The following is a 25,559-nucleotide window of genomic DNA, read 5'->3' as shown; positions in this document are numbered from 1 at the left end:
GCTGCGACACAGCCCCGAGGTATTTTCTCTTAAGCAGACCACTTTCCCTCTTGCATGAAAGGAATGTTTGGGAGCTTTTCTCCTCTTTAATGAGGAAGTGTTACAAGGTTCATATAACCCAGCTAAATGCCACCAGTGGCCATTGGAAAGGAAGCACAGGGAACAGAAATAAAGCAATGATTAAGTAAAACAGCAATATCACAAACCCCTTATCAGCAAGAGCAGACCCCGTTGCTGGAGGTCTGGAGAGTCATCTGCAAAAGCTGCACATCATAAGGAATGATGTTCCTTGTGCATTTCATGTTTGCACCTCTGTGCTTTGATATTTCAAAACAGATCTGGTGCTTTAACGTCTGAAAGTGGGAGCCTTAACGAGCTGCAAGTAGTCTCATTTGGCACGTCTTAGAGTCAGTCAGGATTCCCCTCGGGTCCCAGCATCTCATGAACACACCACCCGTGAGGCTGAGAGTGGCCTGGAGGCCTGGAACCCTGTAGTAGGTTTTGGTCTGCTGACAGGGCCAGGTGAGAGCATCCTTTGGGACATCAAAGACTTTGGTACCGAGCAAAAGCAGATTTGTGGCCCCTTGTCACAAACCAGATCTTTCCACAAATGCTATAACTTGCTGGGCAAACCCCACAACTATCTGCACCAGGACTGCTACGTTAAGGGGTGCATTAATGATGGAAAAAGTGGCCTGGCTCAGAATAAAATCCTGCAGCAATGACTGTAACATGACTCCTCTGTACTGTCTGGCCAGTGTTACCACCAAGTCTACCATGCTTCCTGGAGCCACATCATGCCAGCAGGAATCACATTTGCTACCCTCTGGCTGGACTCTTTGCATGTCTAAAGCTTATTCTCAGGCTGTGAAGGATCAGGGCAGGAGCAGGAGCACAGGGCTTGTGGGTCACTTGCTGGCTGTGTCATGAAGTGTCTCAGTCATCCTGCCCATAACACAGCATCCAACGGCTCTGGGTCAGTATCTGCCTCCAGATCCAGTCCTGCCTGCTCAGGATGTGGGAGGACACAGCAGAGCTCCCAGCTGTGGCTGGATGCTCAGTGCTCCTGGGAGCAGGTGGGTCAGGGGCTCTCCAGGGACACAGCCCTCTCTCCATCTACCGTGTGGATTTGCCTACAGGGTGTCTCAGACCTTGGAAGTGCACTGTGTGTACACAGATATATAAATAGATGCAGCGCCCAGGCTGTGTCCTGAAATGCTGTTTCCACTCTCCAGCAGTTACAGAGGAAGCAAAGGGGCTCATGCTTTTCTTTACGTTATTCTGAGATTCTCTTGCAAAGGGATCACACCAGCCTTGTGCTGGAGCTGCTGCTGTGCTGTGGGGCTGGGAGTGCAGGGGTGCCTTGCACTCTCTGCTGGCCTCCTGGAACTGGCCTCATTCAGTCTGTGCAGAGCTGCACTTTGGAGCACAGAATAAATTGACTCCTGGACAGAAAGTGCTGTTTGACCATGGAGCTCCTTCACTGCCTTGGCCAGCCCCTGTGCTGTGCTCCCCAAATGTGTCCTGCTGTCACACCTAACCCCGACCTTCGCCATAACACCAGGGGTGTGTACAAAAGTAGCACATACACAGCTCTCTCTACCTCCAGCCAGCTGAATACTCCAGGTCTTTGAGTTCATTCACTTACCCAGATTAATCCCAGGGTCCTTCCTCTAGATGATGTATCAATGAAGACTGATGCTAAAGGCTCCACATTGCCCAGAAGTCTAATGACCAAGCCCAGTTGTCCCAGGTAGCCTCAGCCACCTTCCAGTGCCTTGGGCAGCCTCCCTCCATAGCCAGCAAGGCCAAACTGACGAACATGCCCATGTCATGAAGGACTGCCAGGTCCTTTGGTTACATTGTGAAGGTTTGGATGTGCCAGATCTACTCTTTCTTCCACGTGGGATCACCAAATGAGGCCCATTCAAAGCAATGGGCCACCTGTGCTGAAGAAGGCTCAGCCTGCCTTCCCTGAGGCAGGTGTCACCTCTGACAGTGGCACCACTCCTGCACATGCAGGATTGCACCCGAACTTGCAGCCCTGCCCAGGGACTGGTCACCGTCCAGCCCTGTTTACTCACAGTGGTTATCAGCATGACCTGGGAACAATTCTGAGGTCCTCTTGTGGGGATCCTCCTCCTCAGGGCTCATGTCTTCTGCCTCCCACTGGCTGGACACCCTGAAGAAGCTGCTGCAGCTCCCGTAGGCACAGCACTGGTAGGCGTACGGCACCTCCAGGACTCTGCACAGAAAAAAGCAGAACTTTAAAGTGTGTCCCCTCCGTGACCTGACTTTCCATTGCTTTACACTTTTTGCTTAGCTCCTTCAGTTGTTCAAAGATGAAACTCATCTATACAGAGTCATAAAATATTCTGAGTTGGAAGGGACCCACAAGGATCATCATGTCCAGCTCTGAACTGAATGGCCCATACAGGGATCACACTCACAACACTGGTGCTATTAGCATCGTACTCTAACCAGCTGAGCTAACCTCAGAGTCAAAAAAATGTGGAACACTCCACGAATTTCTGTGATGTCCTTGCACAGGAGCCATGCTGATCTTCTCTGTATCCTTCCGGTTTTGGTACATGTGCTGCTGGCATGACAAAAGCTGGTCTGTAGGGTGATGGTTACAGTGGAGAGGGACTTTGCTTTGGTGAAGGACTCCGTGTAAGACAGGGTGTGGACCCAGGGCACCCCATGGTATCTCTGCACTGACCCACTTCTGGTGCTTAAGACATCGTCAGTCAATAAAATGTTGTTAAACACCAGGTTTGGAAACTGCTCTAAAGTTCCCAGATAGTTCCTTCTCCTGGTTCCACCCAGAACAGGGTTAATTTTTGCAGCAGGGAGGGAGCATGGCCAGGACCCGGAGGTTATTCTGTACGCGTTGCTGGGGGCTGGGGGAAAGGGAGTCTCTTCTGGGGAGAAGGGAGCAAATGTGATGGGGGAGCCATCTGGTACTCATTTGTTGCTGGGGGCCTTTCCATGTAAATAATTTTCTTTTCTTATACTTCTTGTTACTAATATTTTTGCTATTACTGTTTGCATCTTATCTCACTGCTGTTTCCAGTAAATTGTTCTTATCTCAACCTGTGATCTTGGCCTTTTGTGCCTCCCGTTGGGGAGGAGTGAGTGGTGCATGGTTTTAGCGGGAATACTAAATTGGAGAATACCATTCCTAAACCACCACACTCCTAACAACCTTTCTGCTGTTCTCCTCAGACTAAACCACCCCCTCTCTCCAATATGCCATGTGTTGGTGTGACCCAGCCCACTGCGGGGCTGGGGCAGCGTGATGCCAATCACTCCCAGCCCATCCCCTGGATCGAGTTCCCCAAGAGGCAGACTCAGAGGGTGGGTCCAGGGGCGGCTCAGAAGCCTAAGCTGCACCCCCTGGGCAGTGCCCGGGTCCAAGCCGCCTCCCCCGGTTCGGGAAAATTCTCGGTTACTCGGTCATTCATTGGTTCTGTTATAACTCCCGCCTCTCAGTCTCCCCCAGTAGTTCTTGTTAAGTTGTATCCTCCCCCTGGCTTGTAACTCATTGGTTGTTTTCCCCTTTCACCGGGGTTTTCAAACTCCCTATAAAACTGAGGAAAAGCCTCAGGGGACCATCCCATTGCATTCCATCCCTTCCGAGCTTGTTTGGGTAGCAAAACTTCTAACAATAAACCTGTTAGGAGCCAGACCCGAACAGCCTCTCTCTTCCTTTGTCTCCGAGCTAACGTGAGCTGATACCATTGGCTCCTGCCGTGTTTCCTCTGCAAAGAAGCCAGCGAGCTAGCCCAGCAAGCAGCTCTTTTCCTGATGCCGAAGTTGCTTCAGCGATGCACAGAAGTAACACAGCTGGACTGTCTCTGACCTGGGGCACGCCAGAGTTGGTGCCTTGAGCACAAGTACTGTGTTAGCCATGTACAATCTTCAATTTTTACCACAAGGCCGTGTTTTGCCAGGCATCCTTTGTTTCCTTCAAGGGGAGAAGCTTCCCTAGAGCAAGGCTCCCCTTGCTTGTTGTTGAGGGTTGGAGAGGCACCTTCAAACTCCAGTTCCAGGAGTCCCAGCTCAGGCGGGAAGTCTCAGGTCTCCCAAAGTGAAGCAAGTTATTTAAATATGTCTGATTTCTACTTGAAAGTTGAATTGTTAGTCGCTAATTACAGCATGTATTACAAGGTTAATTCAACAGCAGCTGAGCATCATCTGGACGCAATACCAGGCTGTCTGTCAGCAGCTGTGTTTTGGGCTTTGCTGGAAATCAGGGAGACTGCTGATGAAGGCAAAGGAACCTCAGGTTTTCCAGACAATTAAGGTCTTCTGACAAGATCAGTAAATGTGGTAAAACTCTATAATCTAAAAATATGCTTTTGTTTTATGTTCCCAAACATTTCTGGCTGAGCCCTGGGAGGGTCTGGAAAGTCTGTATACAAGCTTGTTTCCTGTTATGAGCTCCAAATTAGATCCTATTACTGAAAGGTGGTAGGGAGGTGCAGATGCTCCCAGCAAGGCTAAGAACTGCTCTCAGATGACTCCTCCAGACATACGCCCCAGGAGCAGGGCTACTTAATGGCAGTACCCCAAAATCTAGGGAATGTTAATGGGTCCATTGACATGCATGGCTCAATGAAGCACTGCTGCTGGCTCAGGTTCTCTTGTACAAATCCAAACCGGCTCAAGAGATGCCAATGGAACGAATTTAGAGGAGAAACACCCTGGAAGTGCTGAACTTGACCCACCCTGCACAAGGGACTGCTGTTGGAGCGGGTCTGGAGGAGACCATGGAGATGCTCTGAGGGCTGGAGCCCCTCTGCTCTGGAGCCAGGCTGGGAGAGCTGGGGATGTTCAGCCTGGAGAAGAGAAGGCTCCAGGGAGACCTCAGGGCCCCTTCCAGTGCCTAAAGGGGTTTGGCACTTGTGAGGCTGCAGCTTGAGTCCTGTTTCCAGTTTTGGACCCTTCACTTCAAGAAAGACATTGAAGGGCTGGAGTCAGTCCAGAAAAGGGAAATGGAGCTGGGGAAGGGTCTGGAGAGTAAATCATAGGGAGAGTGGCTGAGGGGGCTCAGCCTGGAGAAAAGGAAGCTCAAGGGATCCCCCATCAGCAGGGACCTCCTCCCTCCCTACAACTGATGATTGTAACGAGGTGGGGGTTGGTCTCTTCTCCCAGGCACTAAGCAGCAGGGCGAGAGGAAATGGCCTCAAACTATGCCAGGGGAGACTCATGTTGGAATCAGGAGGAATTCCTTCAAGGAAGGGCTTGTTAGACATTGGAAGGGACTGCCCAGGGAGGTTTGGAGTCCCCATCCTGGGCGGTGTTCAAGGAACGACTGGAGGTGGCACTCAGTGCTCTGGGCTGGTGACAAGGTGGGGATGGGGCACAGGTTGGACTCGATGATCTCAGAGGTCTTTTCCAATATCAGTGACTCTCTGATTCTGTGGTTCTGTGAAGAGAGCTGGAGAGGGACTTTGGACAAGGGCCTGGAGTGACAAGGACAAGGGATCCTCATTTCCTACTGGAAAGGGCAGGGTTTGATGGGATATTGGGAAGAAATTCTTCCCTGTGAGGGTGCTGAGGCCCTGGCACAGGGTGCCCAGAGCAGCTGTGGCTGCCCCATGCCTGGAAATGTTTCAGGCCAGATTGGACGGGACTTGGAGCAACCTGGGATAGTGGAAGGTGTCCCGGCCCACGGCAGGAGGTGGAACAGGATGAGCTTTAATGTTTCTTTCCAACCCACACCATTCTATTGTTCTATGACCTTGGGTGTAGAAAACCCTCCAAAAGCTTCTGGAATCCCCTGCCATTTGGAAACCAGTCATGCAGCAGATCCCAGCTATGAGTTAAAGAAGTCAGAAGAGAGAGCCCTGCAGGCACTGCTGCTGAGGCAGCCTGAAGTGAAGCTCCACACTTTTCCTCAGGCCTGAGCTGTTAAGCCCTGTGTTGGTGCAGTGACCTGTGACCCCAGCCCTGTGTGTAAACTGGAGAACTTTGGGAACCCATCCTGGATGAGTGGGAGCATCAGCTCATGCATTCTTGGCTTGAAGTGAACTCCCTGGGACACCCAAGCAGGAGATGACTTCATCTGAGGCGAATTTGTGTTCTCTGGAGCATGGGTGCCTAAGCCTGAGGGCAGGTGCCACGCTGAGACCCAGGAGCCAAGGAGGATCAGGAAAGTCTGAGCCTGCAGCACAGCACTGTGCTCTGAGCCTTTTGCAGCCTCTTCTTGATCCGTTTGACCCCTTCAGGCTCCTCATTAATCCATAACAGACAAGACACGGCCACACAAGCAGAGTTTATGGAAGGAAACCTGGATGTCATTAGGTAGGACTGCTTCTGGGAATGTTTTCCATTGAGAGGAGCCCTGAGCTGGGCCTGCTCCATGCTTTCCACTTGTGTGTGTGTGTGTTTGGGGTGGGGGTGGTGGCCTGGGAGCACATCATTGCTCTCCCATGGAACATAATAAAGATGAGACGCGTTAGCAGCAGATGGATCTTTCTCTACCCATGGGCCTGGAAGTGTGGAGAAAGCACGAGATGGAAAAGGAGAGCAGGAGGCTGAGTGCTGTAAGCAAATACAGGCTGTGCTGAACACCAGAAGTGAGAGAGTTGACACTCCAAGTACCTCATTTTGGGGAAACTCTCCTTGGTGAAGGGCTCAGAGAGAGCTGGGTTGCCTTGGAGCTTCAGATGGGTCAGTCCAGCCAAACCATCCAGGGGCAGCGTGACCAGCTGGTTATCAGTCAAGTCCCTGGTGAGGGGAAAGCAGAGAGGGAGACCACGGTCAGGGCTCTGCTGCCAGTGGTATCTCAGCCAAGCAGAGGGCACTGCCTCAACTGCTCCCATGATGTGATGCTGAAATTGGGGCTGGGAGCTGCACTGGGCCAGGAGCCTCTGGAGATAAAGGTATTGAGACTGCAGTCCCTGGGAAAATGAGGGACTGGGGTTAGCGGCCACGCTGAAAGCGCTGTGTGGTATCTCCCTCGCTGTACACATACGTGCCCCACACATTTCTTCCTCCATAACAGGGCAGGAATGGCTGCAGATCCCAGCCCATAAAATACCCAAGAGATAGAGAGAGGCCTGAGAACTGGGCACCCCCCAGCACCAGCACAGATGGTCTGCAGTGACTCTTGCAGAAACAGCCCATCATGCTGATCTTCCTTAAAGGCATCTAAGGCAGCTATGAAAGCATCAGGAAATGGAGGTTTAAGTGTTCAGGGTGAGAGCATCTTGAAGATGGCCCCTCCTGCACTTCATCATCCCTTTATTAATAGTATTAATAGGAAACCTTGGGACTTATTCTGTCCACATTAGTGCTGAGACATGCACCTCAGCACATCAGTCTTCCACCTTCTAAATCCCGGGTGTCCTGGTAGCCCAGGGAGTCAGACTGAGGTCCTCAGACACCTCCTGTCCATGGCCCACTGTGAATAAAATATCCCTGCAACTTACAGCTTGGTGAGGGAGTGCAGGGTCACAAAGGCTTCTGGGTGAATAAATTGGATGTTATTCCAACTCAGGTCTCTGCAAGGCAAGGACACACCAGTAAGAAGAGAGCAGAGCAGGGCAGTGAAGCTGCTGGCACTGGCCTGGCCCTGGTGGGAGCACATGTGGGATCTGTAGCCCCTTGGTCAGCAGCAAGTTCTGTCCCATTGCAGCTCCCCACAGACAACTATGGGTCTGTAGATGGGTGGTTTCTAACAGAGGGCACAAGAATTTGCCTTGCAGGAGCTCCTCTGCTGAGACCAATGGGAAAGGCCCAATGGGAAAGGTTCTTTTCTGGCTTAATTTCTGTAAATTTGGGAATTTTATGCCAACGTGCCAAACAGGTCATGCCTTAGTGCCAGAGCATCCCCAGTGCAGTCACAGTGCTGGATGCAGCACGGGCAGATCGGGCCAGGAGTCTGGGGAAGGTGATTTTGGAATGTCTCCTGTCATGTACAGGTGTTTTGGATTCACTGAGTCCCCTCAATAAGCTCTGCCTCCAGCCAAGTGAGAGCACTCTACTCCCTCTGTCACCAGTGTCGAGGAAACCAGCAAACTGGGACACATTTCTTGCCCTAAGGCTGACTACAGGACAACCTTCATCTCTGCAGCTCTAAGGGAGCCAAGATACCTGCTCAGATGTGTGTGAAATTGGGTGGGATGAATCCTTCCCAGAGGGACCAGAACATACCCAAAGGCCATGCCAGAGCTTGCTCAGCTGTGTGTGTGTGACTGTGGGCTGGAGCAGCATGCTCACGTTTCCATGAGTGTCTGCAGTGTCACCTGTGACACCTCAGTGTTCCTGGGCAGTTGTAAACATGGTGTACATGACACCCACGGGATCCTAGGAATGCTGGGCTATTAAATGGCACTCACATTGCTGCACCATGGGAAAAGATTCTATGTGATTTAGTTCACTTCCTAGAAGAACAGCAAATAAAGACCGTCAGGGCTCTTCCCAGATGTCACAGAGACAATCGTGCCCTTCAGGGCCTTGCCAGCTCTCCAAGGTGCCGAGCACTTAGGAGGTCACTCTGTGTGCATGGGAAGGGCACGGTTGGGTGCACTTGGTACATGGAACACAAGCTTTTGAGTTGTGGGGAGGAACTTTCAAACCAAACAGGATGCTCTGCTTGGATGTTCCAGGAGGCCATGGCCCAGAACCAGCCTGTGTAACACAAGGGGTGCTGGAGCTCAGGTACACCGGGGTGAATCCCTGCCCTGAGCTCCTCCTGGCATTCAGGAGGCCGGTCTGTGATGTGGGCTCTGCTTTGGCAGAGCTGCGGTGTGTGGTGAGAGCATGTGGGGTGTGGGCACGAGGGGGGCAGGAAAGGAGGGGGGTCTGCAGGCACAGGGGAAGCGAAAAGAATGGTTTGTGCCCTCTTCTTCTCTAAGGCAGAATGGAAGAGGGACTCAACAGAAAAGCCTCCCAGCAGAGACAGGCAGCGGGGTTGGGAGCTTCCCACAGCCCATCTGGGTTCACAGTTCCCCCTCCCCAGCATGACCCCAGCTGGTCCCCTGGCAGACAATACTTGCATGGAGCGCAGGGCCATCAGCTGCATGAAGGTGTCTGCTCTAATCTCGTGGATCTTGTTGTGCTGGAGACCACTGGAAAAACAGAAACTGCTTTGAGAAGAGAGCTGAAGGCACTGTTCCTACTTTATGGAGATCTTTGCTCCGATGCAGCAGACGCAGACTGTCACAGCGGAAGTTGCTGTGCTTGGGAGACCTGCTCTTATTTCAAGAATTAAACAGGATGAGCAGCAAAACCTGTCAGAGCCATTCTCTCCTCCAGGCAGCTCCAGGGCTCAGCCAGCCTCTGCTTTTGATGCCATCATGACTCAGTAAAGAACTGTTGATGTGCAGTGGCCAAAGGTGCCCTGTTAACTCCAAATCCACACTGGTTTCCCACTCTGCTCTGCCCTAAGCCTCCAAACTGCTTTTTCCAGAGGAAAAGCTGAGAGCTTGGAGCCAGTGATCAGCAACCAGCTCTGTGTGACCCTTCAGGAAGGATCACGTGGTGCTGCCCTTTGCCTTGGTGAGAATGAAGGTTTGAGGGCTGAAGGCATCTCAGTGTTTCTTGAAGAAAAATATTGATGTTTTGTAAAATCCACCATCCACATCTGCACATGAAGTGCCTCAGCCCTCCACATCTCCTTTCCAGCTGTCTCCTTCATCCCCTGGGGAAGGGGAAAGAGCAGGGTGAGAGTTTACACAGACTCTGCTGACTGACCTACACACTTCCCAAACCCTCAAGAGACATCCTGGATGCTCCAACCATGCACCTTGTGGGAAAGGCTCAGTTCCTCAGTTTTGTTTTCCCTAACGTGAAACAATGGGGAATATTTATGAAGATTCCTGCAGAATGCCCATCATGAATTCCCAGACCTGCAGAAGCTGTGTCCCCACCTTCTGCAAGGGGAGACAGACACTGCCTGGTGCTCCACCTACAGCAGCTCCCTGGGCATTTTTCAGGTAGTTAACCTGCCTTTAGACTCAGAAATGATCTTGACTCATCTCACACAAGGACCCTCATGTGCTGGCTGTAATGTCTCTGCTGGTATTTGGCCAAGCTCCTGTTCCAAAGGTGGACATTTGAGGCTGGTCCCTTGGTGCCCCACGTCACCAGGCTGGCATCGCTTCTACCTGTAGCCAAGATTTCATGTGGGGGCCACTGGAAGCTCTGGGCACAAATTTAGGGGTCTCACTGACTGGAAGAGGTGGAGTTTGAGCAGAAGGGGTATTGGAGCAAGGTGGTGAAAAATAATTTAGGGGTGTTTAGCTGTGAGGGATGACCTGTGTGGTGCAGGTAAAGGTCTGCACAGCGGCAGTTACAGCAGAGCCATGGCACACCTGAGTGGTTTGTGTGCCAGGTTGTACCACCAGGCACCACCAGACTTGTTCCAAACCATCAGGAATGCTGATGCTTGGTGGGGGTGGGGCTTACAGGACAATAACTTTGGGGTTAAGGGACCAAATACTCATTTTGTGAAAAAATGTTAATTTAAGGTATAATCTGTTCGACTTCAGCCAGAAACTGGGATTTATTGTGGTTTCCTATTAATGTTAAATCGAATTTGGCATATTATAAAATTTTGTAAGAAGGAACTTAGGCAGAATGTGTGAAACTGCACGTTTGGAATTCTGAACATTTGTCTTTTTTTTGGTGTACTTTCTATGTTTTTCAAATGTTTTCCTGGGGGTACTCTCACAGCTGCCATAAAAGGCAGCAGGGGCTGTGTAACTCTCATTTTCGTGTGGTTTCACAGTGTCCTAACATCCAGTTTGCTAAGGCTGGATGGCTGTCCAGGCTGGGGTGCTGCAGAGAGCAGGGACAACCTCTCCTGTGGGGTTTTTTATGGGGATGTTGCTCCCATACATCTGTTCTTCCAGGCAGCAGAATTCTATAAAAAATCACGGAGTCTATTTTAATTTTTTTAAAGTTTTTTTTGTTTGTTTTTAGTTTTTCTCAAAAAGGCCAAGAACTTGTGTTGTATTTGAAGTGTAGGGCCAGATCTGCAGACACTCTGAGCTGGATGTGAATAACTTTGTCTCAGAGCAACAGTGGTGCCTCTCGGGGCCTGCAGAGGACCCAGTTCAAGTGCTACACCTGAGGAAAGAATCCCTCTTATCTCAGGAGGGGCTGGCTCTGGGCAGGGTGGATAAGAGCTGCTTTGTGCCCATGGCATGGGACCCCTCCTTGAAGCAGAAGACATTTATGGTGGACATTAAACCCCATTCTTGATTAGCTCATAGTGGGACTGGAGTTAGTGAAGTGAATTCAGTGCTGTCACATCCTACTTCTGTTTGAAGTGTCTGGGACCTCTGAAAGGACCTGAGTGAATTCAGCTCCTATGCACAGGGAGTGTATTTTTATTCTGTATGTGCACAAGGGCAAAGAGTGGAGCTCTGGTCCATTTGCACTCCAAACAGTGAGTTGTAATGCCCAACTTTCCCAGTGCTTAGGCAGTTTTGTGTGTGGGAACTGCCCCTCTCCTCAGAACAGCCCTTTTCCCCCCAGAGCACAGTAGGAACGAGCTCCATACTCACAGCTCCTCCAGCTGCTGGCACCGATGGAAACTGGGCAGCTCTTCAATTTGGTTGTGTGACAGCTCTCTGCAGGGGAAGGACAGAACAGGAACGTTGGGACATCAAAAGGCAGTGCCCCTGAGCCCTCCCTTGGAAGGCAGGTACTGCTGGAGAGTGAGGTGACCTCACTTCATTCTGCACAGCTCCACTTTTGGCAACCCCGGTGAGTGGGATCTCCACTCAGCGCCTGATGCTGGCTCTGGGTGTCTCTGTGCAAGGCAAGGGCTGCCCCATGATTTACCCACTCCTCCATCCCCAGCCCAGCTCCCTGCAGCACAGCCTGTGGGCTGATGGAGCTGCTCGTACAGCTGGGCTTGAACTCCTCCCCAGCCTCAGGTCAGCTGTGAAAGCCACCTGTGAAACCACCCAGCTGCGTGCCACTTCTGCCATGCACAGCCCTGCTTTCTGCAGGCACAGCAGAGAGAGATTTCTGCCAGAGCTCCCAGAAGCTGCAGATGTGTCTGCAGAGCCCAGGGAGGTTTTGTCCAGCCAGCTGCTCTCCTCCCTCCTGGCACAGCAAACCCACTGCCCATTGCCTGCTCCCCATTCAGCCTTTCCTGGCTTTCTCCCAAGGTTAGGGAAAGGGTTGTGGCATTGGCAGAGATTGGGTTCAGGACATCCCAGACTGTGAAAACCTCTGGTCCCCGTTCTTTCAGGTGCTGTCACTTGAAAGGAGTTTGCAGCAAACTCCTCTTCCCACTGGTTCATGGCCCAGTGTCATGTCAGCATCTAGAGTAGACTGGCTTGATAGTCAAAGGAAAACCCACCCTGGCACAGCTTAATGAGAATTTATTGAAGCTGAAAGAGGCTGGGTAAGGAGTAACATTTAAACCCAGCTCTTTCCCCCACCAGCAGAGACTGGATTTGTGGTTGTTCAAGGGAAATTTGCCCCAGGGTAAAGTTTTGTATGTGGATTCTCTGCCGACTTTCCAAACTCGGTTTCCATCTTTCTGCCAATAGATTGCTCCTAAAATATTTCAATTATTTTTTTTGCCAACCCCCTCACCACCAGTTTTCCGTGGCGGAGAGGAGGAGGGAGGGAAAAGCAAGCAAAAGGTTTGTGCTTGGCTCTGGAGGCTGTCAGCCAGTATGGAGAAAGAGCCTTGGCATCAGACACTTGTCCCTGGTCCCTGTGTCAATCCACTGGGCTTGACAGGGCTGTAGCTTAGCTAACAGCCATGGGGGAGAACCAGCCCCAGGAGTTATTTCTGGTTCCTCCAGAGTGAGAGTAACCAAGTGCAGCCCAGAATCTACAAACAGAGCAGCCCCAGTCACTCGTGCTCTGTTGGGAACATACCAGGATGAGGGTGCTGATGGCGTCAAGGGACTTCAGCTCTGCTCAGGGGAGCTTCGCCTATTTCTGCTGGAGAAGGAAGACAATCTTCCAGAGCTCAAGGACCATTTGGACAACCCTCTCAGGCACAGGGTGGGATTGCTGGGGTGTCCTGTGCAGAGCCAGGAGTTGGACTCAATGATCCTTGTCGGTCCCTTCCAGCTCAGGATGTACCATGACTATAAGAAATCTCCACCCTGGGCAGAAGCTCTGGATGAAAGCAGCAGGATGATGCCAGGTTGATGCCAAAGCTGGGTTCAGCATGGGTGGCATCCCAGGATGGCCGTGACCCTCTACAGCCCCTGTGCAGGGTCCCTGCAGAGAATCCACACTGTGGGGTGAGGCCAGAAGTGCGGCTTTAACTGTGTCATCTGTGGTCAGATGTGTCACAGTCATAGCTCCTATGGCTGCCAAGAGACAGGCAGAGAACAACCCCAGGGTCTGTGGGGACAGAGGGCCAAGGCATTTCAAAGGCAAGAGACATGTAAACATGCACAAACACTGGCCCACATACTCTCTCTCCAAACTCTGAAAGCAATGCAATTAATGTCAGGAAAGCTCACTAGGGAAGAGGAACAAGGAGCAAGGAACGAGGTGGTGTATCCCAATAAAACTCTCCCACGTGGAGAGGGTAGGCACCAAGAACAGGCTCTGCTGTGAGGGTTTGCAAACTGATAACTTGCAAACATAAACAGGGGTTTGGGACCCAAGAGCCTGGGCCAGTCCAAAGGCTGCACTTTCATAGCAAGTCATCCGTTGAGTTGGTCCAGATGTCTAGAGATGAGAGATCTTCCCTACAGGGACAGCTGGAACCAAAAGCCTGTAATCTCCTAAGTTACAAATTGTCTTCTTTTATTTTTGTGTTTTACTCTTGTTTCCAATTTCTGTGATCAAGAATTGACTCCTGTTGCTTTCCTGGAACAAACTTGTTTTCTTTTTCAGCTTGCTTGTATAAAGACTGATGGGAGGCAAGCCTCCTGTTGCCCTAAGGCTGCAAACTTGTACAAATCTGGCTCATGATGCATTTCCTGAGGATGTCTTTGACTGCAGACATAGTTGGGGATCTCAGGAACCAGGGGTGTGATTCCTGAGATGTTGCAGAATCTTTCTGAGATGTTGATTTCATCATGTACCAAGCTAAAGGAGAAAGCATGACTGCCCCAGCATCATTCAGTGCCTGGCTAAGCAGGCAGAGCCAAAGAAACAGATACTGAGCAAAACCCTGATCTGGCTCTGCTGCCCCTCATGAGGAAATGTGGCCTTGCAGGTCTCCATCAGGTCAGACCTGATCGCTCCTGGGATCCTTCCTCCGGATGATGGCACTTGCTGGAGCTCCAACTGCAATAAGCCAAGGCTGGGCCAGAGGGTGAATGTGATTTCCCCCTTGTTTTTGGTCTAAGAGCTTCAGCATAGCTGGGAGCTCTGAAATGCTGTGGCCATTCTTACCCACCTCCTTTTGTACCCTCTCTACTCTCCTTGCATGGAGGGGGCAGTTCCTACTGGCGCAGAGCAAGGAGGATGTGCCTGACTGCAGCCCTGAGACCAGAGCATCATGCTGGGATGAAGCAGCAAGTTCAAGAACAAGCAAGAGCTCAAGGAAGTGATTAAGAAGGTGATGATTTCTGCATGGAAAAGATAATGGGAACAAGAACCACAGGATGGTCTTCCACAGTTGGTCCTCTCCCTGAGCTAGACAAAAGGAAAGCCCAGTTCCTGATGGCATTTTTTTAAGGACCAGGCAGGACAGAGACACGTGTTACTCACAGGACTCGGAGGCTGGGCAGCTGCTGGCACATCCTTCTGGGGAGGAAATGGATGCCTGCCCGGGTCAAGGTCCTAGAGGGATGGAGGAGAGAGAAGAAATGGTGTTGCTGGCAGCCAGTGCCCAGACTGTGTGACCCAGAAGCCCAGCTGCCATCCCAGATAGTGGCAGGGGAGACAATATCAATGGGACAATGAAATACCTGGAGTGGATAAAAAGCTGCCTGGCAGTTTTGGAAACAGGCACTGCTGCTGGGCCTGGCTAAGGTGAATGTGCCTATGAAGAGTTCTGGGCCACTGCTGAGTACTGAGTTCACAGCTGTCCTTGGCCTTGTTGGGGCAGGTGGCAGTGCCCTCTGTAGTGGGCTCTGCCATCCCAGTGCCCATCGGCCAGGCTGGACAGGCCTGGAGCCAGGACTGCCTCAGAAGCCTGTGTATGAGGGATGGATGGTGTGTCCCAGTGTCCCCGAGACATGGCATGGCCAGGTCACGCCCTGGCCTGGGGTGCTCCCAGTTTGGGCACAGCACAGGGACCAGTGCCCGAGAGAGGAGAACCATGTGAGGCCAGAGGCAGCGTGTCCTCCAAGGCCCTGCTCTCCGGGGCCTGGTGGGGTGAGGAGGGGACCAGAGCAGTTGCAGGAGCCCCAGCGTGGGTGGCAGATGTTCCTGAACTGCACCGTGGTGCTGGTCTCAGTATGGGCAGAGACACTGGGGCTCAGCAGAAGCACTGCACTCAGAGGTTCACTCCTTCACAGATGCAGGAGGGAAGGAAGAAAAAAAAAAATAAAAAAAAGATTGGAGCACACTCAAGAATACTGAGAGAGCCACTCACGGGGAGGAAAGCTGCGTTCAGGAGCCACAGGGGTGAAACGAAGCAGAAGGGTGAGTGACCAGGGAGAGGCAGAGCTGAATACTGCACAGCACTGGGAAAGTTGTCCTCACTGAAACAGCCTGGACCACCTTGAAGGAGGAAGAGCACAGCTAGCAGGGTAAAAGGGAGAGAGGTGCCACTCACAAAACTTCTAGGCTGGTGGTGCCTTTAAGGTCCGGGAATTCCCTGATGTCCGTTGCTCCATTGAGTGACCTGCAGAGAAATGAGGGTGAGGTGAGGTGGGCAGAGAGCTGGAGGCAAGTGCAACTGCCCAAGGTTCCAGTGCCATCAGCCACAGTGGCAAATCTGCTTCCTCACACCCAGATGTGGTGATCAGAGGCCCAGACCCAGCGTGTCCCTGTGGCTGGAGCAGAAGCCTCACTCTGTGTGGATACAGCGAGATGGAGCTGGGAACTTCTGTGCAAGGAGGCTTGGCAAGCTCAAAGCCTCTCCCAGCCACTGACATTCTTGGCATGATCTTTACCCAAATTAAATAAAAAAACCCCAAGCAATTACCACGGGGAATGTAAGCAGGGCATCCCACCCAAGCCTCCCCGGGTCTATGCATTTGGATCTAAAGAATGCAGGCCTATTTGAATGATTTATTTTATGTGCCTGGGTGAGGCTTATAAATAGAGATTTATGAGGTTGCCTCTGCCTCTATATTTTTAGTGCTGTGCCACAACAGGTTGGCTGAAAAGCCAGCATGGGGCAGCTGTTGTGGTCCAGGTGGTGCCCAGCCTGTGCTGCTGGCCCTGGGGCAGGCCTAGGGCCAAACATGTGAAGAAAGCACTGCCACTGCTGGCTGCCCAGTGATATGATTTGTGCCACGTTGTTGGGACATGTGTTCCTCCACTTCTCCATCTTGTGCAGGAAGGCAGATGCCTTCAGTGTCCGTCTGTTTGGGCAACTATGCAACAGCAGCAAAAGCTGTGGCACTTGTGTGTGAGGTCTCTGCTGCTCCTGGCACAGCTGTGGAGACCCTGGAAGGCCTCAGTGCCTGTCAGCTGTGTGGGGAGGAGGAATTAGTGGCTGCCTCCAAAATGCCCTTTTCAAAATTATCCTTCCTCAAAAGAAAACATCTGCAGTGTCTGCTCCTTGGAGCCTTTGGGGCTGGCCAACAGAGTGGCTTCATGGTTCTCTGTTGGCACAGGGGCTCTTGGAAAAAGGGAGGGAGGAGGCCACAAAGGTGCCCAGTACATAGGGCTTGGAGCTTGGATGTTACCTCTCTGAGGATGTGCTTGGTGAACTTACAGGGTGTGGAGCTTTGGCAAGTACTGGAAAGCAGACTGTCCGACAAACTGGATGGGATTGTCATAAAAATGGCTGCAATGGGAAAGAGGAACTCGTCAGAGCCTGCTGCACACAAAGAGAAGATGCTGTTACAGGTCAGGAGCCCCAGAGCTACCAGCAGTAAGCCATGCACGAGGTGCTGCTGTGCTGTGGGCAAATCTTGTTCCCAGATAGCCACAGGCTCTCCCACTGGCCTGTTTCAGCTGGACATTGGTACAACCGAGGTCTCCTGCTGCTCTGAATGGGCCCTTTGGGGTCCTGCTGAAACAGAGGGGCTAGAAAGGTGTAAAGCCTTCCTTCAATCCTACTGAGAAACACCTTGCACTGGAGGACACCTCCTCAGGTCTCACACGCCTACAGCAGCAGCACCTTTCCCCCTTGTCACAGTCAGTGGAGAGAAGTGAGCTCTTCTGGGACGCAGAGAGATATGGGAGGAGTTGAGTCACCTCCTACAAGAAGCACTTCCCCCCACAAACTGTGAGAGACTTGAGATGGGCAGATCCAATGGAGAGATGAACGTTCTGGGTGTGTGGGCCCCCATCATCACTCTGTGGATGCTGCCCAAGGGAGATGGGGATGAGGCTGGTTGTTCTGGCTGGAGCAGTGAATGGTTTCACCCAGTGTCACCATGGCTTTCCAGATACTGGTATTTCTATAATTTAAGTCCAGTTTGGACAAGCAGAACTTTTGTCACTTGCCACAGTTTTCAGTATCTGTGTGGTTCAGAGAATTATCCAAAAATCACTACCTGTGCCTGGGTCAGAGGAGAAATGAGCAGACAGCTGGGTGTATTCATGTGCAGAGCTTTGTGTCTGCAGGTCTGGGGCAGACACACAAGGGCCTGGTATCCCAGCTCTCTGACACATGCAGCTGCTTTTCTGAACACAAGGAATAAACACCAGCAGATGTCAACCAGGGCTTAGACAGTTTCCATGCAGACCACCTGCATTTTGTTCCTCCCTTGCTATCAGCCTGTGCTGCAGCAAAGTTCAGCTGCAGGGAAAGGAGAACCCACAGCAATTCCAAAAAGGAGCTGAGAAGGAGCAATTTCAGCCTGTCCTGGCACAGGGACAGCAAATATCAGATTGTTGTTGTGACCACTGTCAGAAATCCCAACCCAAGGCATCAGGAAACGTCCCTTTCTGGGTAATATAAAGATGTAGGAAACATGATTTAATTTTCTTACATTGTTTGGAGGAGGGGATTCCCAACAAATGCGTTCTCTGGAATAGCTTTGATGTTGTTGTTATGAAAACCGCTGTTGGGAGAAACAAATATCTTGATATTAATTAACTTAACCTTCTTTCCTCATCACTTTTAAAGCCAGAGACCCTTCAAAATACACATCAAATAGGAGATGTAGGCTCCTTCCCAGGTGCAGCATCATCCCAGCAGGTGAACAAGGTCTGTGGTTTGGCAGGACAAAATCTGCTGCATTTACTCTGTGGGTGCTCCATATGTGACTCCACCGACCCCACCAAGGATACAAGGACTTAAGGTTTAGCACCTCACAGGTTGGGAAACAGAAACAAGCCAAATGCAAAATTTTCTACCCTCCAGGAACTACAGTTTTTATGGATGGTCTCCATTACAGCTCCACAGCTGCCAACCAGAGCGCGCCAGGAATTATGGTCCCAGGAGACTTTAAAGGATTTGTAGGTGTAGCTGGGATATTTTTGCTTAAGCTTGAGAAAATTTCTATTCAGAAAATTCTTCCAGGAGAAGAGAGCTCTGTGGCCACAGTCTGACCTCCTGCACAGCAAAGGCAACCACAGGTTCCTGTGGCTGGACTAGGACCAGGCTCTGGGTGATGCCCAGGTTGTTTATCCCAGAGGAGTCTGAGTGGGTGATTAGTTGATGACTGTTTGGAATTTGCCTCTTCTTTAGTAACAGGTATTTCAAAAGCCATCTCGAAGGGGATTAAGGCTCTTATTCTCCTTTTGAAGGTGAGAGTAATGATGATATCTGAGCTGGACAGAGAAATCTCATGAGAATTCTTCCAGTAAAGAAAAAACTAGTGTCAGATTTTTACTCCAAGGCTCCCAGAAACATGACAGCAGCTGCTTTTGTCCCACCCCAGCCTGGCACCAGTGTGACACAAGAACTGTGGATCCACATCAACTGACCCCACCCTGGGGCTTCTACCTTTGTGGGTGATAAGTGGGATGGTTTCTTATTTTTAGTGTCTCCCAGGCTGACCAGTTAGAGGAAGGAGAGCTATCTACTAAAATGGTCACAAACTTTGCTAATTCCCTATTATAAATTTATCCTAAGGGAGATCAAACAGTTTCTGCACATGAGAGGAGGTGGCACAGGGCCTACAGAAACAATGGCCTCACAATAACACGGGTAAGTCCAGGTTGTGGTCCCAAGCTGGGGAATGGACATCAGAATTAGCCAGAGAACAGATGAGTTTGAGCCCCTTGGATGCCACAGGAGACTGAAGAACTGGAGGAGGAACCTGCTCCAAGGCTGACAGGGACTCCCAGTCCCCTCCACCAGGCATGGTGTAGAGGCTGATGGGGAGGTGGTCAGAGCTGATGGAAATCAAGGAGATAAACTGTTTTGATGCAGTGGAGAGGGCTGGGAAGGAAAAGAAAGGCTTAGATTGAGTGCTTTCCTCAAGTCAGAGCACACGCGATGCTTTATTGGTCACTCTCCCACAGAAAGTGGTTTTGTAAAGGAATAAATGGAAAATCTCACAGCTCCTGCAGTCGGCCCAGCGTCCTGATAGCCCCGGGGAATTCCAGCAGCTCGTTGTAGTTCAGATCCCTGAAAGACAGAGAAGGGAAAAACATTCATTAATGTTTCTGCAGGAACTCAACCATGTGTATCCATGCTCTGAAGCCACGGAAACTTGGTCGCTAACATGGGAGACAGGCTTTTCCTACCATGCTGATCCAGCCACTGCCTGGAAACACAATCAAACACGTTCCTGCAACACTGTCAGGTGAGAACCAGTCCAAGCCATGGCTGCTGCCATGGGACTCCTCCCTGCCAAGTGCCCCATGCCCAGCCCATCTCCTGAGGGCCCTGGCCCCTTCTCTCAGGAGCTCACCCCCGGGGCTTTGGCTCTGAGTAATTTTTCTTGCCTTTCCAAAATGGGATTCTTTGAAGGACAAGAAACACGAACAATGTCAGTTGTGTGGGTCTCATGAAGGGCTTCTCCGGGCCCCCTCACCCTGTGGTGCAGAGGGGATCAGGGGACCATTCCCTCAGTGTTTGTCCTGGGCATGCTGGGTCTCCCTGCCACTGGGACATGCTGTGACTGGGAGCAGTGGGAAGAGGAGTCTGCGGGAAGACTCCTGGTGGTTGGGGTCAACCCCACATTGGAATCTGTAAGCCAAAGCTGGAAGTGATATGCAAGGAGTACTGACAGTGTTGAGCATTAAGTCTAATTTGCTGTGTAGTAAAACAAATAAAATATGCTATGTTGGTTGTAGTGACAGGTGTAGAACTTACCCACCCTGACTTGGCAACTGAAAGAGACATCTGAGTGTGAATGAAATCTCAGGAGTTGTGTTTGTTCTCCAAGGAGGGGCTTAACCTCTGGAAAAGGATTTATTTGACCAATGGGGCCCTGCTGGCAACCTGGGAGGAGCAGCCCTCCAGAGGCACCAATCCTGCTGCTGGCTGGAGGGTGCCCATGGAGACTGGCTGGGCTTTGGGTGTGCAGCACTTCCCTAGCATGCCCAACATTCTCCTTGGAAGGCAATTTTGGCTGTCACAGTAACATTTGATCCTATCCTGGCCATCCCACTTTCCAATTCACTGAAGTCTGAAAACCATGCGACTGCTTCCTACCTGCATGACACTCACCAAGTTTTAAGTGGTAGATACTTTGGAACATGATTACTGGCTCCTGGAGATTACTGTATAATTACACTTAATGAATCTCAAAGTAATTACCATGTAACCTGGATTGTGGTTTATGGAACAGAAATAACTGAGCATTTACACAGCAATGAGCTGCTGCCCAATTACCCTGTAATTCTCATCCTCTGGGCTCAGGCATGGTCATTACGTTATGATCTCTCTTGGCCCCTTTGTCTCTTACATCTTCCCTCACTACCAGTGCCCCTGCTTGGGAACGACTCTGTGGCCCCACCTCAGCTTTGCCCTGAAGGTGTTTACATGGGAAATCAACCCAGACAGTCTCTCCAAATTGGTCCTTCCAGGACTTCCGACTTATATGATTTATGTGTTAGGGAATGCTTATCATGGAATTACAAGATAGGGCACAAACCGAAAAGAAAAATATGGAATGAGGTTGTCGTGGGCGGATTTTGTCTTGTGTAGCTCTGACAAGGTCCACACCTTGTTGCTGGATTCCCCAAGAAGCCCAGGTGCTGTGGCAGGTCCTGTTTTGGCAGGGTTTGTCCCCGGACGCCGAGGGCACTTTTCCTTCCTCCAGTTACACAGGGATGTGGATGCTGGTGCTATGTGTAGGGATTTGAGCAAATGAACCCTGCTCCTGTAGGACCCAGAAAGGGTTCATGTTGTCTAATAGTTGGCAGTGCTGGCAATCAGCAGGGAAGGAGCACAGGGCTGGTGGTGAGGCCGTGAGCTCTGCCTGCCCAGTGTCCACCCTGCAGTGTGGTGGCAGGGCCCCAGCACACCTGAAGCTGCTGTGCCTGTCCCAGGGCCCAGGAGTGGAACAGGAGCGATGTGTCCCCTCTTCACGCCACCTCACATCTGTTAGACAGGAGAGCTCTGCCTCTCCCTGCACTCGCTCTGTCACACTCTGTCCTTATCTGGCTCCACGCACGTCACTGGTTTTCCTCAGTCTTCTCCGCTTGAGCCCAAATTGATCTGTTCAAGAATAAGTAGCCCAACACATGACTGCTCATAGCTTCACTCTTTGCTTGTGGCTCCCTATCAGCTGCTTGAATGCTCTTGGCCAGTGTCTGTAGATGGCACCTGCCAGGATCCATCGGGGCCTGGCTGAGGGCTCTCATTGCTCAGCTTGGTTATCAGGACTGTTAATGACACATCCCTTCTCTGCTGCTCAGGGACATACGGGAGTGGATTTCCCAAGGGAACAAGCAACAGGAAGTGCAGGCAGGACCCCACTGGGCATTTTCAAAGCATTGGGCAAATCTGATTAACCTCCAGATCACTGCACTGGTTGAAATCAGAGGCATTAGCAGCCTAAGTCGACTGACAGCCCAAATTATGCACATAAGGTGCATAATACCTTTAAAAATTTCACCCTGCAGTGACTCCCTGAAGTGAGAGGGAGATTCCACAGGGAGCAGGAAGCAGGAGATATCTGCCTGTGCCACCTCCCTCTCCTGCCCCACAAACTGGGGCTGGGAAGAACCCGTGTGATGCCAAGGGACAGTCCCTGGAGAAGAGGCACTGTAAGCCCCAGCCCCGGGTGACATTCAGCCCATCACTGCTGTGTCACTGGGGAGGCTTCTTGTGATGGCACAGGGCTGTTCCTCCCCAGTGACACCTGACATGTCTGTGAGCTGCCGACAGATGGAAAACATTGTCCAACAGAGAGGAGGCTTAGCTCACCTGTGATTCACTAACACAACAAGGGATCTTAGATCTGCAACCAGTATTATTTCCAAGGAATAATTCACTGTGCTGTAATATTTGCTCCTGTCTTTAAAAATGTGTTTCCTTTCCAGCCTGCATCTCTTCCAGGCAGGCTGCTCTTTCATCAGCAGATGAAGGTTCTGTTTGTACCTCTGCATGTGTGCAAGTATGTACAAGACCAGCTCTTCCTGAGCGAACACACACCGTTCCCAGCCCTGGCAGCATCCCGGGGCCTCCCTCCCCTGTGCACTTGACAGATACAAAGAGCATTCATTGTGTTCCCGCTGGGTAAAAGCCCATCTTGGAATGCTGGCAGACACTGGGCTTGTTGGAAAGTGGAAATGCAACCAGGTGTAGTCATGCTGCTCCATCCCAGCTGCCAGCAACCCTGCTCTATGCAGAGGAGACAATGTGCCTGTGCTCGTTCCTGCCCGTGCTTCCTGGGTTTTGGGGAGGTGAGCCTCCCTCCTGGAAAACAACCCAGCTGTTCTGGGGAACAGGTCCCTGAGTGCTGCTTGTGGGTGGCTGCTCTGGATCGTGTGCTGCTCTCATTGCCCTGACTTGTCTCCAGCGCTGCTCCTGGCCAAGCTCTGCCCAGTTCATGGGGTCCAGCTGGCTGGAGGGGGCTGGAAGAAACCAGCACTCAGGATGGTCCTCAGGTGTCATCTCTTCCCTGCACTCTTCCCAAAGCTCAGACCCAAACCATGATGTGAGAAAAAAATTCCCTGTCCCTTGTCCTTCTTTCACAGAACTGGAATTGGGCCCTGGTCCAAGCAATGACCCAGAAACAGCATTCAACCCCCGCCGTGGTGTTCCTGTCAGTGGGGAAGTTTCTGTTCATTTAGTGAAATTCAGTCCTCAGGTCTTTGCACAGGTGCTAGCAGGGCTCCATCTGCCCCAGACATCTCCTCTCTGCCTGCTCTCCCATGGGGAATTTGGCCCAGCCCATGTGCCCCATGGTGGGTCTCCGGAGCTTCTTCCCCGGCACAGGGTCAAGGCAGATTGGAAGGACTCACGGCTCAGTGGCTCAGGGATGATTTTGCTTTTCCATTCCAGTGGCCACAAAATTTCCTCCACTGGGCACGTCAGTGAACTGCCCATCATTCACAAACCCTCTCCAGGAGCTGGTGGATGTAGGAAATGGAGGTGCCGTAGCAAACACCTTGAAGGGTCCCCTTCCTCTCCCTGCCTCATCTGAGGTACTCAGGCAATGCTTTGCATCCCCAGCTCCACACTCTGACACTTTCCCACTGCTTCCAGATTTGGGATGAAGCAGGGAAAGCTGCAAAAAGCCACTTCACTCTTCCCACTGTACCGCTGTGGCACAGGCTGGGATGGCCCAGGAGGCCTCTTGGCCCAAGGAAGCTGGACCTGGCAGTGCTGTCCCAGCTCTGGGGTCCGACCCAAGGCTTTGTGTGCTACATGTGGGGTTTCCTGGCTGTGGAGTGCTGTCCTTTTTGGCACAACGCAGATCAACAGCAGCGTTACTTGGTGGAAGGATGGCAACACACCATGGCCATGCCTATGCCAAACAATAGGAGGCCTCATAAAAAAGAAACTAGAAATAAAGAGCATGGCATAAGGGAGTTTTTCCCATTATCAAGGGCTATTGAAAGTGAAATCAGTCAGGCAAGAGGTTCAGAACTGATGTGCAAGAGCAGTGACTATGAATAATCCCTTTCCTCAGCTGGGCTCAAAGTTACCAGCTCTAGCATGACAGTGGAATGGCAAGAGGAGCCTTGTCTGTTCTTCTACTTGAAATGAAAGCCTCTGAAAGGTCACCCCGTCTGCCCAAGACACAGTGAACTGGCTGGCTTTCCATTGTTGCTGTTGCTAGAGGGAGCCTATAGCTTCATATTTGGAAGACCTTAACCAACCCTGTTGTTTATTTAGAAATAAAAGTAAGTTGACATCAAAGGCCCAGTTATTTTGGGCTTTAACTGCCAGGGTGATTTGAAGCTGACAGCAAGCAGCCTGGAACTATTAATATCTTCAGTTGTGCCAAAAGGAGAGAAGGAGAGGAAAGAGTCTCAGGTCAATTTTCTGCCTGTTAGGGACTATTAGTGGTTCCACACAGGAAGCCAAAAAAAATAAAATTATATAGTACTATAAATTCTTCCATAAGCCACAAAACACCACAAATTTGCAGCTAATAAACCTGAAGATGAAGTGAGATTAGAAGCTGTAGATGGGACATTTGCTGACTATTTCAGTCCCAGTGGAGTTGGAGATGTTACCATGGTGCCTGGAGGGGACTTTGTGCAGCCTCCTCTGAGGACCTGCATTTTCACCTGTCCTGTGCTGGCACCTCATCAAGCTGCCAGTAAATGTAATTACTGCCTCTGCTAGTTGTGCTGGTTACTGTGGGCAAATCAAGCACTGGAAATGATTTAATTGGTAGTCTGGAAGCCCAAGGGGGCCATGGGGACCATGTAGTTTGACCTCTTGCCCAGCACTGGCCGGACAGCTTTACCCAGGCTCCATACGTCCAGTCATGGCTCGTGGCTGAGCTGCCAGATGAGTTCAAATATGAAAAGCAATTGCACAATCAGGTGCCGTAATTTATGGAATCACAGATTCACTAAGGTTGGAAAAGCCAAGATCATTGAGTCCAACCATTAACCCCACACTAAACCATGTCCCTAAGCATCCTGAGTGTTTTTGGAATGCTTCCAGCACCTTCTGTTGTGTAGCATCAGCCCACACCCCGCTGTCCTGGCAGTGGCAAGCAGTGAGTGTGAGCCCCAGCTCAGCCTGGGGCATGAGAAGCTGCCAGTGCCTCTAACAAGTGAGAGGAGGGAAGGGGGATGTGGAAGGACACGGAGCACTTCTCTGGCTCCAGACCATGTGTCCATCCCCTAAAGGAAGACACCTGAGCCACACCTGAGAGCAAAAGGGGGATGTTCACATGAACCAGAGAGAGAAATGACCCACCATGGGATCCATCTGCTAGGGTCAGTGTTTTCATTGGGAAATTAATCATGTCCTAGAAACCCCCTTTTTTTTGTAAGTTATAAGAAGCCACGCTATGATGGAACTTGAGGGAGTGCATGTGTGTCCCAAAGGAACAGAGATGGGCTGCCTACTGTGGGAAGGTTGTCAGATACGTAGGGTACATAATTCCTGCCAGGAGCAAGCAGCAATCTCTGAAAGAGGATTCATTCTGACAGCCTGGCCTGGAAATGTCTCA

General features: G+C 51.1%; 1 protein-coding gene and 1 non-coding gene across 3 annotated transcripts in view; both read right to left on the bottom strand.

Moving 5' to 3' along the window:
- Positions 1-25,559, bottom strand: part of LGR6 (leucine rich repeat containing G protein-coupled receptor 6) — a 151,225-nt gene that overhangs the window by 8,091 nt on the left and 117,575 nt on the right. For both annotated transcript variants that reach the window (XM_019288991.2, XM_010404499.3), the window contains 10 exons: positions 19,526-19,594; positions 18,009-18,080; positions 16,784-16,855; positions 15,674-15,742; positions 14,662-14,733; positions 11,526-11,591; positions 9,012-9,083; positions 7,443-7,514; positions 6,613-6,738; positions 2,085-2,245 (listed from right to left, as the gene is read on the bottom strand). In XM_019288991.2, coding sequence (XP_019144536.1) covers positions 2,085-2,245; positions 6,613-6,738; positions 7,443-7,514; positions 9,012-9,083; positions 11,526-11,591; positions 14,662-14,733; positions 15,674-15,742; positions 16,784-16,855; positions 18,009-18,080; positions 19,526-19,594 — 851 coding nt within the window. The remainder of the gene's footprint in view (positions 1-2,084; positions 2,246-6,612; positions 6,739-7,442; positions 7,515-9,011; positions 9,084-11,525; positions 11,592-14,661; positions 14,734-15,673; positions 15,743-16,783; positions 16,856-18,008; positions 18,081-19,525; positions 19,595-25,559) is intronic.
- Positions 2,506-2,609, bottom strand: LOC120411296. Its single transcript, XR_005603672.1, has one exon. It is a non-coding gene; the product is annotated as a U6 spliceosomal RNA (small nuclear RNA).

This window comes from Corvus cornix, chromosome 26, assembly GCF_000738735.6.
Source record: "Corvus cornix cornix isolate S_Up_H32 chromosome 26, ASM73873v5, whole genome shotgun sequence".
NCBI lineage: Eukaryota > Metazoa > Chordata > Aves > Passeriformes > Corvidae > Corvus > Corvus cornix.
This window is presented reverse-complemented; position numbering and strand designations above follow the sequence as displayed.